General features: G+C 43.1%; 1 protein-coding gene across 1 annotated transcript in view; it reads right to left on the reverse strand.

Moving 5' to 3' along the window:
• The window catches only part of MACROD2 (mono-ADP ribosylhydrolase 2), a 1,333,771-nt gene that overhangs the window by 105,652 nt on the left and 1,214,806 nt on the right, over positions 1-13,313 (reverse strand). Inside the window, exon 9 of the mRNA XM_077812043.1 lies at positions 9,671-9,752. Coding sequence (XP_077668169.1) covers positions 9,671-9,752 — 82 coding nt within the window. The remainder of the gene's footprint in view (positions 1-9,670; positions 9,753-13,313) is intronic.

Below are 13,313 nucleotides of genomic sequence, written 5' to 3' on the forward strand. Positions count from 1 at the left end.
AGGGTTGAGTGGGAGCAAAGGAGCTATGGGAGGAGTACTTGAAGGCACGGGACCAGAACAAGACCTCCAATAATGCTCCCACTACCTTGCCCATACCATGAGAAACTGGACTGCATTTTTGCAAATGATGCTACTATTGCACCCAAGAATGAGTTTTCCATAACACACTCCAGATAACATGGCAAGTATCCTTGACACCACATAAAGGATCCCACCAGGAGGAGATTTTTCTAGAAAGCAAGCACGGTATGATCGAGCAGTCTCAGAGGTTACACAACAATCCCATGCAAACAACCAGACAAACTGCTGTGGAAGAGAGCTCTAAAAGCAACCAACCTGAACATGCTGCAGTTTAGTGCTCTGATATCATGTGAAATACAATGTATAGGGGATTTCTGAGTGCTGGTTGTCCATCACCATTAACTAATATATGCTAGATAACATATATATCGTATTAATATTATGTATTATCCACCCTATGTATATGTGGTGGATGATACACACACACACACACACATATATAGGGTGGATAATATATACCTATGCATTAAGCACCAATAACATTAAGCACAAATATTGTAACAGTGATACAGCCTAAACTGGTTTATACCATAATCCTGTTCGTTTATGCCAAGTATCCCATAACTCCTTGCATTTGCTGAAATAAGCATTTAGCATAAGCAGATAGATACCAAGATACATTTGCTTTTATGTCTTAGTACCAGCTAGGGAAGTCCCTTCATGGACCAGTATCTGGAATGCTAGTATCCAAAACAAAGATAAGGAAGGAACAGAACAAGTGAAGGAACTGGAACAGACTGATTGGTTGGATTTTAGTGATGTGTAAAGAGCTATGTAACTTGTAAAATCATCATATAAATAATACCAGCTGAAATGTGAATTTTGGAAGCACACCTGCTATGTACAGTGAATGCAACTGTGCTGCATGATACAGCTTCCCTGAGACTGGTATCATATACATTTTCCATACTATGTTATAATTGGCTTAGAGCAATAAACCTGACGGACATTCGTTTTTGGCCTCTTGAACACATTTCATAACAAATCAAAGGGTGGACAAGCAATTGACTATCCAGTTTATCAACAACCACTATGCTGGGCAGAGCTAGAAGACTCTCTCCACTTGCTTGACTTTTAATGCCTTTCCCCCACAATGTGCTCAAAATGGCATCCATGCCGGAGGTTTAAAGCTATAAAACTTTATTTCCCTGCAGTATCATAACCCACAACCACTGAACACATTTGCTACCTCCAAACCCTGCTTCCCACCTTGCTTCCTGCTTGTTCCCCCTCTGCCCCATCCCTTGCCAACCTCCTGCCCCTCACTCATGATGCTGGAAACAAGGAGTTTAAAATAAATAAAATGTACTGCATGGCAGTCCTGTTTATAGTAGGAACGGATGCAGAAAAAAAAAGGCAATAGAAAAAAATTGACTTACTGGTTTATAAATGCCCTCATCTTTTAGCTAACTTGAGATCTGAAGAGGTAAGTTGCCGCAAACAGGCTTTAGAGACATTTCAAAATGCATATATTTGTAGCCATTATTAAGCATTCCTGGCTATCTGAAACAATTATTGAACAATACTCTATTTTTGTATTTCAGTGCACTTTATGCTGATCTGTGGGTGTCATAAAAGAAAACGTAAGGTGAGGATAGTGCTCTATTTTGGCATGTACATTGCAAGGCACTGCTGCTCTCTCGGGACTACTCATTCAGCTACCATTTCCCTTCCATTTCTGCACCAGCTGCGGCAACACCATCCTGGTATATAGCGGTGCTTCCTATCTTCCTATCTTCCCTTCTGTGACTCCTGCGAGCTTGCTTCAGGGTAACATCCTCCAATGTCAGGACAGCCTGCAGAGGTGCACATGCAATAGCTAACCTGTCCCCAACTGATACAGATTAACACGGCTATCACTCTGAAACCTGTCCCTGACTGTCCTCCATCCAAACAAGCCCCCCACACTTAAAGCCTAAAGGCCTACGCCCAACCATTCCACATACCTCATTCAGCTAAAACCACCACAGCCCCCCCCATGCATGCACCCACCCCACAACCCCCTACCCATCTGAAGCCGCCAATACCACCCCCAAACCAGCATTTTCATAAGGTTCTTATACAAGAGGGATGTAATCTGCAAAATGCCTTAACCTCTCAAAGCAAACCCCACAGTGCAAAGAGAAGATGGAAATAGCATTGTTGCTGGAATGGGGGACAATAATTAACTTGTGCTTTTTCTGTTTTCCCTCAGAACTTGTAATGCCTCTGTCCATGAACACGGGAGGCTTGTCAGTCACTGAGCGGCTGACTAAACTCCAAAGAGAAAAAAAGATGATAACAACAAAGGAAATGTTCCAGGACTTAGTGCCTGCAACCCAAGGGAAGTCCACAAAGGCAGAAGTGTAGAAGGATGGTTTTCTGGAGCACTCAGAAAGGCTCAAAATGGAGTATGTGACCCAGGAGGGGGACTTGAGGAAGACAATGCCAAGGCAAATAGCTGTGATGGAGCACTGTTTGTTACGAAGGTCAAGCACAGCATCCCATGCCAGCACTGTTCTGCAAACAATGGGAAACAAACCATACTGGGACCACCATTTCAATCAACCACATAGCCAAGTAGTCTTCTGCATCCTGAAATTCTGCAGCCACTGCTGGTCACCCCAGTGCTGCCTCACTATCCTGTCCTACCAGTCAGTGCTAGTTGATCAAGCCCAGAAGTGGCAATCCACCAAGTGAAGCTGCTCCAGATAAATGCCCTGCAAAACTAACTGCTCCATTTCTTCCTCCTGCTCCTCCTCCACCTGTTGCCGTATTGCTGCGGCATCTAAAGCTGCTGAGTCAAATCCATCTGCCTGTGCAACTGCATTATCCAGGTTGTATTAATGACTGTCAGGATTGCAGAACTCAGCAGTGTGCCCTCCGTGCTGCCTGACAGCAGTCTGAAAATGGCGCTTTCAAAATGATGGGGTTCCAAGAGAGAAATCGTGGGTGTTTTCTAATTTGATCCCCAATCCCAGAATTCCTGTAAGTTCCAACAGGTTTTTGCTGTGTTTCCCAGTAGATGTTATAGAAACATATTTATCAATAAAAATCAATGGATAGAAAACTGGACAAGGATTCTGTTAGAAGGAACAATGGATTCCAGCTAAGCAATATAAATATTGGGCCCTTTACTGTCACATTTACTCATGTGACCGGTCCACTGAAATCAATGGTGTGAGTAAAAACTACGTGCGTGAACAAGAGTTGCAGGATAGGATTCCTGGCTTGCTGGAAGTCATGTGGCAATACATTGTATCTGTACATTCTTGTGGACTAACAGCTGAGGGGATTTCACAACATAGCTGGATTGAAAATGTCAGAGCTCTTTTACTCCATAAGAAGATATGAAACAGAAAGACTTGGCTGTTTCTCTTCCCTTTTAAGTTAAGACTAAGCTATTGCTCTAGACACAGAGGAATGTCTTCCTACGCTCATTCTATTTTTTTTCCTGCTTACATTTTAGAAGTTTATCGGCAAAAGAACAAAACGTTCAACAGAAAAAATTGTTCATAGAAAAACCCAGTATTTTTCTGTGTCAGTGACCATGAACCATTATGAGTGGGCTCTGGGCCTGATCAAAGCCTACATAAGCCTCCCATTGACTTCATTGGGCTTTGTATCAAGCCCCGATCCACTGACTACAGTGACTCTAATTCAGAAATGCTTAGATTATAACAATGAGGACCAAACAACTACATTCATACACAAGAGTACGTTATGAATTATCCATAGATTCATATTACCATAGTGGTCTGCTTTTCCCCCTATAGATATTTACACTTTACAAATGACTAGGCTTTTGGCACTTGGTGCAGGATAAGTAGCATTACTCAACTAATTTTTCCGGCACTCCATTTGCAAAATATGCTTTAAATTATGTCCCAGTAATGGAACTATTTCCCTATATCTGTATTCCACTTACTGAAACACACTGAGGTGTAACTCTAGCTTCGTATCACTATCACTTGACTAGCTCAAGTATTTGGATGTCTTTCTGGATTTATTAATACACCAAGTTTAAAGTAATAACTATTTCTGTAGATAAAATCATGAAGGTATTGCTTTTCTAAGTAACCAGGTCCACACATGTTGAAGTGGAAACATTTCTTAGAATTTCTGTCACTAGGTTCACATCTGAAATCTCAACAACTTTTCTCTCAGTTTAAAGAAGCACCCCAGTGAATACTAAGATAGAGCAGTATCAGTTGAAATACATGGCAAACCAGGAACACTGCTACTTTAAAAAAGAGTCTTTTTCTTTGCTTTAAGAATATATGGAATATAAAAAACCATCAGTAGTTTATGAATCCCTCCAGAATATAATCTAAATGTCAGAAAGTTATTGCCAGAGGCAGTGACTGTAGCAAGCTCCCTGTCATGGAACCATATTAAAGTCCATTGTTCAAGAAACAGGTCTTCCAGAGATATGGGACACCTTTAAAGTCAAGGCAGCTGCACAATAATTGTCAGCGTCTTTATATGTAAATCACAGTGAAAGAAAAGCCAAATGAAGATAGCTCACAAAAGAGCAAAAAAAGAATAATTCAGGAAATGGAACCATTATATAGGGGTATTTTTTTTTAATTAAAGTGAATTTAATGCTGGTGAGAATTGCTGGGGTTGACATCACTGGAAAAGAAAGTGTTTATTGTACAGGACAGGCCTGGCATAGGCAACAACATCACAAGATATGGCACACTGCCCTACCACTGTGCCTCAGTCCTGATTGGAATGAGAATGTGGATCACTTTTCAAACCCATTCAGTCCTTATGTCTCTTCTGAGATTGCCAACAGAAGTGCCAATTAGTGTCATGGATGTCCATCAAATATTAAATTGATGTTTTCTATTATGTCCTTCCCAAAACTCTCAATACTCTTGTAATGCCGTTTTACTTACAGAAAAAATTAATTTTAATCAACTTTAGGTAAGGTAGTAAGCCACATGGAAACAAATTTAAGGCATGATTTTCCACTCCCTGGTACCTCGTGTAGTCATTTACACATCGGCAAAGTGAACACAACAATGTAAAAGTCCATCATTCTGATTGGGCGGCATTTTACACCTCTGCAAAGATGTGACTTGGCACTATTTCAGGGACATTTATCTGTGTGGGTTGATACTGAGGGTGGGGTTGGTTGTATGGGGATGGAGGAGACTTTTGTGTTTTTATAGGGTGTTCAGTTCCGCTGGCTGTTTCATTTGGGGTTTTATAATTGGTGTCTGGGGGCCTAGAGTTCTCAGATAGGCATCCCTTTTTATTATTATAGAAAGCCAAATAAATAAATACAAATAAATATGTAAATAAGGTGCAAGGGAGTGGAGAATCAGGCCACATGAGTTCTATTGTTGCAGAGCTGGTATAGGTTTAGTCAGAACCCACCCCTTCATTTGAGATATTTTGTTTAAGAATGATTGGTGAAGTATGCCATGTATTTTCTATGATCCTATGTTCCTCAACATGATGTTACTTAGAAGGATGCCGATATCATTTGAATGTTTAATCATTAGAGACTAAGATGGAAGGTGTAATGTAGAGATGAGTCCCACACAACACCCAGGATATAAACTCCACCAAAGGTTTTGGAGTTCAGACCCAGATTCCCCTCTTCAGCATGCAGGGGGAAATTGCAACTTCTGCAGCCCCCCTACTTTTTATCTTCTCTCCATTATTATTTGTCCTGATAGGGTTGCTCCTCCCTTCTTGCTAATCTTTTAGATCTTGTTAAATGTTTTAGTGTTCCTGTATTTATTTTAATTATTTTCTCTGATGACTGTCCCCAAAATTTCTATAGTTCATATTCTAAGGGCTGCAAAGTTTCCCACAGAAGGGAACTTTGCTTCAGCCTGACCAATCCTCAGGATAGTCAGGCTGTTTTGATGGCTGCACATCTGCTTCATGGTCAAATTTCTTAGATGGATTAGGGAGCTAACCATAGTCCCTCCACTATGACCTTGCTAGGCTCTCTATCAATCCTGATTCCCCTTCCCCTCTACCTCCAGTGAGACCTGAAGGCTAATAATGTTGGGGCGGGGGTGTCAAAATAATAACACACAGCTGCCATCACAGGGGAAGATACAGAGGGGTCAGCAGCTGCAGGGGTTCATTGTACTCCTCAAAAGACACTTGTGGAGGTGTCATGGTGGATTCAGTTGCACCCTTCCACAGCAGGTCTCTATCTCTCAGCCTGGTAGTCAGCTAGGGAGATCCCTCCTGAAGGAACGTTAAGACAGGCCCTCTTCCCACCGCTACTTCTGACAGTGGAGGGAGTGGTGTTATTGACTCTGTTTCTAGGGGTAGGGCACAGAGCTATTGGAAATGAAATCGCTCAGTGGCTGCAGTATGCTCAGTGTCCATACTCAGGCTCGGCTTACTTCTCTGCACGTGTACAACTCGGCTGGGTCAGAGATCTGTGGGTAGGAAACTGAGGCACTGAGAGACTAATGACCAGTTTTTAAAGGTATTTAGGCACCTCATTCTCATTGATTTCATTGGGAACCAGGCACCTAAATACCTCTAAAATTCTGACCCTAACTGACTTACCCAAGGCCACACAGACTGTTTGTGGCAGAGCAGGGAATTGAAGCCAACTCTCCTAAGTCCCAGGCTAATGCCCTAACCTCTGGGCAATCCTTCATCACTTGCTAGGGCCAAAATTTTCAAAACTAATTGGTGAGTTTTGGTGCCAAACTTGAGACACTTTGAAGTGCCTCCTTTACAGAAGGTAGATGCGCTGCTCTTTCTGGAAATCACCCTTCCCCTCTTTAAGGCATCTCAAGCTGGGGACTCAAAAACTGAAGCACTCAGAGTTACCAGTCACTTTTGAAAATCTTGGTCTATCTGAAGCTCCTTTTAAAAATGGGCCCGGAGGTCTTCTGAAAATCTGTCCCCACTTGTGAGTGCTGAGTGTGAAAATCTGGCCCTCTGTGCAAGGCACCCTGCACAGGTGCTGAGCTTAAGCTTTGCCTGTCCACACCTCTTCCAGCAGTGCTCAGCCACCTGCAGCACTGAACCTTTAGGGGGTCTTCCCCCTCTTCAGTTTACTTTATACAAGAAGCTCATAAACACCTTCCCATGCACCTAAGTAACTCAAGTCCATGTACAACAAATTAATTTAATGTGTCAAAAGGACAATAAAAGCCACTGCACCCCAACTATAGCCACCCAAACAGAAACCCCTTTCTGTTCCAAAAGACTGAGTGCCATATGGATCTTGCAGCAGAGGCGACACATGGGGGGAGGGCACGTAGGGTCATGTACCCCACCCCACCCCCGATTTCTCAGGCCGCCTCTCACTGGGATGCCCACCAGCAAGGGGCTTCAGCAGCACTCACCGTGTGTCCATGCAGCATGGGAAGGGAGGAAGCAGCAGGATGGCCAGCTGTGGGCTAACCACCCCCCCCACACACTACACTGAGCTGCTTCTCCTTCCCTGCGACTGGAGTCGTAGCGCTTCCTGGGGCCCGTTTGGCAGACGATCCGCTGAGGTGAGTCAGAGGAGCATCTTTGAGATTGGGTACAGGAGCTGCGACGTGGTGCTCAGCACCAGGCAGCTCAGGTGGAGCCCCATCCAGCCCAAAAGCCCTGGGGATGAGCGAGAGGAGCAGACTGGAGGCTGGGAGTGGGAAAGAGGGGGTGGACTCTGCTGTTGCCACTGCGGGGGGTGCATTGAAGCAGTAGCAGCAGCCTCCAACGTGCCTATCAAGGAGAAGGCAGTTTGGGGGGTGTCATGTTCCCCCCCCACCCAACAAAAAGTGACTGATAATTCCCCAACCTCCTTGTTAACAGAGAAGACCCAGCACCACCGCCCCCCACCCTGATGGGGCATGGGGGACTGTGCATCCCAATTGTGTTGCCCCTTTTGTTTGTCTTGTTTTGAACACTTGCTTAATGGATTGAGGATAGTTCAGGCAGGGAGGGATGCCTGCAAGCTCTGCAAGGGGCTAGCCAGCCACAGGACAGGGAGCAGGAGGAGGTAGTTGCTCATGTATGTTGTCTACATACATATCAAGTATTTTCGGGGGCCAGGAGGGGGGGAGGCAGAGGCAATGCGTATGGCGGTCACATGCCCCCACAGAACCTTTCAATTGCATGCCCCACCCCCGATCCGCAGTTATCTGTCACCTCTGCCTTGCAGTATGCTCAGGAAGTCAACAAGTCAGGCTGTGTCAGACCAAGGTGGAAGCAAATTCCATTCCCTTTCTCCTCTGACTAGGGGCCCTAAAGTTCTCTCTTAAATACCTAGGCTCTGTGAGGAGGAGGATGGTTTGCTCAATATCAGAGCCAGCAACAGAACACAGATCTCCTGAGATCAAATCCACTCTCCTAACCACTGGGCCACATTGCCAAAGAGTATCACACTGAATGAATTAGAAGCTAATGCAGTCTTTGGAGCACATGCATAATACTCCAGACACAATATATTGCGAAGTAAGTTGACGGCCACAGTCTGTGCTAGCTGAAGTACTCAGGGGGTCTTCAATTGTAGCCTCCCTGAGAGATCACTGCAATAATTGAATCAGGAGGTGACAGAGGCATCTAAAACAATAGTGACATCAGGCAGAAAGGTCAAAATTTCCTTGACACAAGCCCAGATGCGGGGGGGGAAACACACTTTTGGCCACTGTGACTTTCTGGATAGCCAAAAGGCAGCTAAGATCCACATTAGCCACCTGGGGCATGATGCTCATTTACTCTGTGGCCCCTTTACGTCAACCTGGCAGAGTAAAGGCATCTTAGAGTGGGTGCACATGTAATTCAGGAGCATCAGCTTGCTAGAATCTGAATGCTAAGAATAGGCAAGAACATCCCCCAGAAGAAGCAATGCAACAGAAAGGACAAAGCATTGTACAAGCAATAAAAAGAAAAAAAGCAAGGTACGGTTGAAAAATAAAACAAATAAAAATCCCTAATGATGCACACAATAAAAATAAATCAGTTACTCTGAGGGGTTTTTTTCCATTTACTATCCATTAGGTTTTCTTACATTCCAAATAGGAGACTTCCATGTGAGACACAAGACAAATTACTAACATTCCCTAAGTGCTCCAGAGAGCTGCTTTCCTCAGATTCATTTTTGTACAGGGACATCTCAAACTTTAAAGTTCTCATTCAGGTTTTAGCTCCTGTGATATTTTTTCTGTCACAATGAAATCGTACCAGCATCATTAATGAAGAGAAAACATAGACAAAGCATATGAAAAAGCCATAAACACAGACAGCCTTATTCTTCCCTCACTTACATGAGTTGTAAATCATTTCCTTCTTGAAGTCAGTGTTTGGTGCTATAAAACTAGTTTTAATGACTGGAGACAGAGACAGCAAAAATGTGGAAACAACCAATTCTCAATATCACAAAGTTAGGCTCCCATCTTACAAACACATTTTTGCATGTTCTGATCTTTGCTACCATGAGTAGCTCCATTGATTTCAAAAGTTAAGCACATGCATAAGTGTTTGCAGGATTGCAGCCTTGATATGTAGTTGATCCTGAAAGAACGCTAATGTTTTAATTTTTTGCTGTGGCGTGGCAAGAAGATGCCAAGTGCTGTCTTTTTACTGCCCAGTTCATGAAAGTCAGAAGGCAACTAATGACTGCACATACCTGTGGGGAAATATTCACTCATTTTCTTTTTGAAAATTTTGTAGTCGACCTCCAAAAAGACGCAGAAGATGACACGATCCAGCTGTAAGAAACAAAATTATTCATAGTGAAACTAGAGTGATAATAAATGTTAAGAATAATATTTAATAACAGCACAGAAATGTTTGAACTGACATTTTGTATGCCAGCTAAGTGGAAAAACATTGTTTTGTGTTTGTTGTATGAGCTGTATTGTAATATACAAAACACCATTTTTCACTGCAGTTCACTACTGTGTTCTTTGCTAAATGCCTACTGTTTATGCAAACCACCTCTGAGCATGATATAAATGTGCTCTGGCATTCCAGCTGAGTACCTAGATGCAGTGTTTGATGCAAGAGTCACACAAGGGGTGTCTAGCATAAGTACAATAGAACAAATGGGTAAACAAAGAGCTCTTTATTCAATCTTTGCCCGACAAACATATTTGCAAAACTGTTTAGCATTTTAGAATGGCTTGAAAAGCTTTCGTGTCTTTTTAATTAACATGAAACTATTTACTCTCTATATAATATAGCCAGAAATGCAACAAAAACAAAAGCTGTTTACAGAACAAACAGCACACAGGGTAAATAAAACATTTACTATGCCATACAGTCAGTGAGGCCAAGTGTATAAATGGCACCATAACACATAATGTGTGCAGCATCCGCCACCTTTTAAAAGTAAATTGCCTTGGAGATCATTACATGTGAAAAGGTTTCTCTTAAAAAGAAAGAGAGAGCCAGAGAGAGAGCAACAACTGAAGACTGAAAAATTGCAGGAAGCTCAATTCAACCCTTGCTTATGTTTGTACCAGTCAGCGTAACCCAGGGCACCGGGCCCCAGCAGCAGAAAGATCACCGACAACGGGGATGCAACACCATGTACCCAACACATGTCCAGCCTGCACTTAGCCAGCGTTTCCGGAAAAGCAAGTGTTGCTAGCCAGAAAGATCAGAGAAATGAGGATTCAGCCCCTATGCTGACAAGTCCCTATGGAGACCTCACCACTGTTTAAAGCTGCCCTCCCCCTAGTGGAACCTCCGACAGGGGCACATGCTGCCTTACCCGATGGTGAATGAGTTTGGGGCGCTAGAGCCATTGTGCAGCGCAGGAAGAACAAAGAACTGTCAACATGGAGAGAAAAAAAAATAAAAAAAACAACCCTCCTCCTAATCCTTACTAGAAAAACTTGGCCTTTCAGAAAAGCAGCTTCTTGGTAGAATTTAAGGGCCAGATCCTGTCCTCAAATGCTTATACACAACTCTCCTATCTCAGTGCAGAGAAATCCATCCTTTCATTCCTCCACGTAGCGCAACATCTATTTACTCTGGAGTGAAAGTGCCAAAAAAATGATGGACGAATGTTATGCTGGGCAGTGGTAATGGCTACCGGTGAATGAATCTTTGAATCAAAGAGAATCACAGCCCTTGATCAAGTCAATGTGCAAACCAGTCGTAGGCTCAACGGAAGGAGCAATGAAGCCCCTTTAAGTAGTGAGACAGCTGGAAACGGGTGGCTAGCAACCAAGGCACTTGGCTGCATGGAGAGGCCTGATCAGAGCTAACCTAGATCAGCATGGATTTCCCTGGTGGAAAGCACAGGGCTAGGACACTGGTTTTGTAGGCTGCAAGTGTTAGAGGCAAAATCCAGCAGGGATCCTGGAGAAACCTGTGAGCAAGACTCTGACAGGAAGCAGAGAGTCAGAGCTTCTTGAGCACAGAGTTTGCTGGGAGGCACAAGGTGGTATTTCTGAGCAAGGAAACGGCCTGCTATTGTTTGTTTCTATTGTATTCAGAGAAACAGGACTTAGTGCACATGCTTTGTAAATAAACAAGATTACACCAGAGAAATACTTGATTTGTATCATCAGTTTCTCCTAATGGAAACAATCTTGAAGGGACTGAATATTAGCTAACTGCTCAGGTCAAAGGGGCAATGATACAATGTTTTAGAATGGAAGGCCCCAATCCAGCAAACATTTACGTAGCTACTTCGCTTTATTCATGGGAGTAGTTCCACTGAAGTTAACAGGGGTACTCACAAGAGCAAAGTGAAGTGTGTGTGTTTGCAGGATCGGCGCTTTACGCTTCATTTCCCTAATTTATATTTATTGTAAAAGTTGATTTCCCCAGTGATCGTCAGGCTATCCTACATCATCATATTCTATCTTCACCTCCTGGGCTTATTTGACCGGATACTCAGATACTAAGTGATGGGTATGACCTAAGGGTGGTGACAGACAGCCTAACAAGGCCCTGCTCTACAGACACTTATACATCAGAGAATTAATTTTAGTCATGCACGCAGAAGTCCATGGTGGTCTCTGCAGTCTCGGTGTGTCTAGTCTGTTATAGAGTCCACATTTTATTTTAATTTGGCTTTATTATATGCTCGCTCTCTTTTTTTTTTCCTGTACACAGTTGACACCCTTAAAATATTCCCTGAGCTTGAAGGATCCTAGTGTTTCTAATGCAATGCTCTGAAAACAAGGAATCGCTCTGAAAATGGCAGTATTTTTCAAACTGGTGGAATTTTTCCAGTGTCCTCACTGTACATACTCTATTTATAAACCCGTTCAATTTCTTCTCAGTGTGTGAAAAAGTGTCCTGTTTTTAAGTATGCATAAAAATGCTGTGATGACAGCTCAAATCCTGTGTTTATCTGATTGAATGGCATGTGTTGGCAGATAGTAAATCTGAAATTAAACCAAATTCTAGCATCCTGCCAGTCACTGAATATTTTATCTGACATACCCAGCTAAAATAATTTGAAATTAGCTGTGGAAAGTAACCCTTGTCCTCACCCCTTCCATTCCAACCACATCAAGTAAAGGTTTAATCCAGCATAAAAACACTTTTGCCTGCTGACTCACAAAAGTGCAGCAGGACTTTTGGAACCTGCATTTGAGCTGGCTACTCCATATTCTAGAGGGAAAATCTCCTGTCTTGTGGTTGTGGAATGCCAGCTTGATTAGGTATTTCATGTTGCCCCTTCACTGAGGGAAGAGAAATAATATTGAGGCACTCTACTTGGTATGCTCAGTGAATCTCCAATGTCTTCTTGCAGGTGCTAGCTCTTCCACAGCTGAATGAATACCACTCAATTGAGGAAAGGGTTTAAAGGGGCTACAACTTGAGGGTATTCAGGCTCACCCTTGATTGACAGCTCTGTTCTGAAGGCTAGTCTTGGATGCACCCTTCCCCTCTCAGAGCTTGATTAAATTCTGCTCCCTGCACAGCTGTGAATAGGTGGATCAAAGAACCCAAAAACTAAGAGCTCTGCATCACAGGAGGCAGGGAGTTAAATTGCATGAGTCCTTTGCTTAGCAGGGAGCTTTACAGCTCCAGGCTGTGGAACATACTGATTTTTTTCCCTTGGGAACCTATCTACTTGACAGGCACCATTTAAGGGTAAGAGGCATACCTTTCTTCTGATTTGGTTAGCTGCACCTGATGCATGATCTGCAGCCTTCTAGGCCCTGTGTTACTTAGAAGACTGAAGCTGTTTTACACTGGACTGAATCCTGAGTCAGATATTAGGACCAGGTACTTTATTAGAAGGACACAGTGAACTTCAAAATCACATTGAAAATGTTTAGTGAGTTTCACCATTTGGTTGA

Source organism: Eretmochelys imbricata, chromosome 3 (assembly GCF_965152235.1).
Source record: "Eretmochelys imbricata isolate rEreImb1 chromosome 3, rEreImb1.hap1, whole genome shotgun sequence".
NCBI classification, from domain to species: Eukaryota; Metazoa; Chordata; order Testudines; family Cheloniidae; genus Eretmochelys; species Eretmochelys imbricata.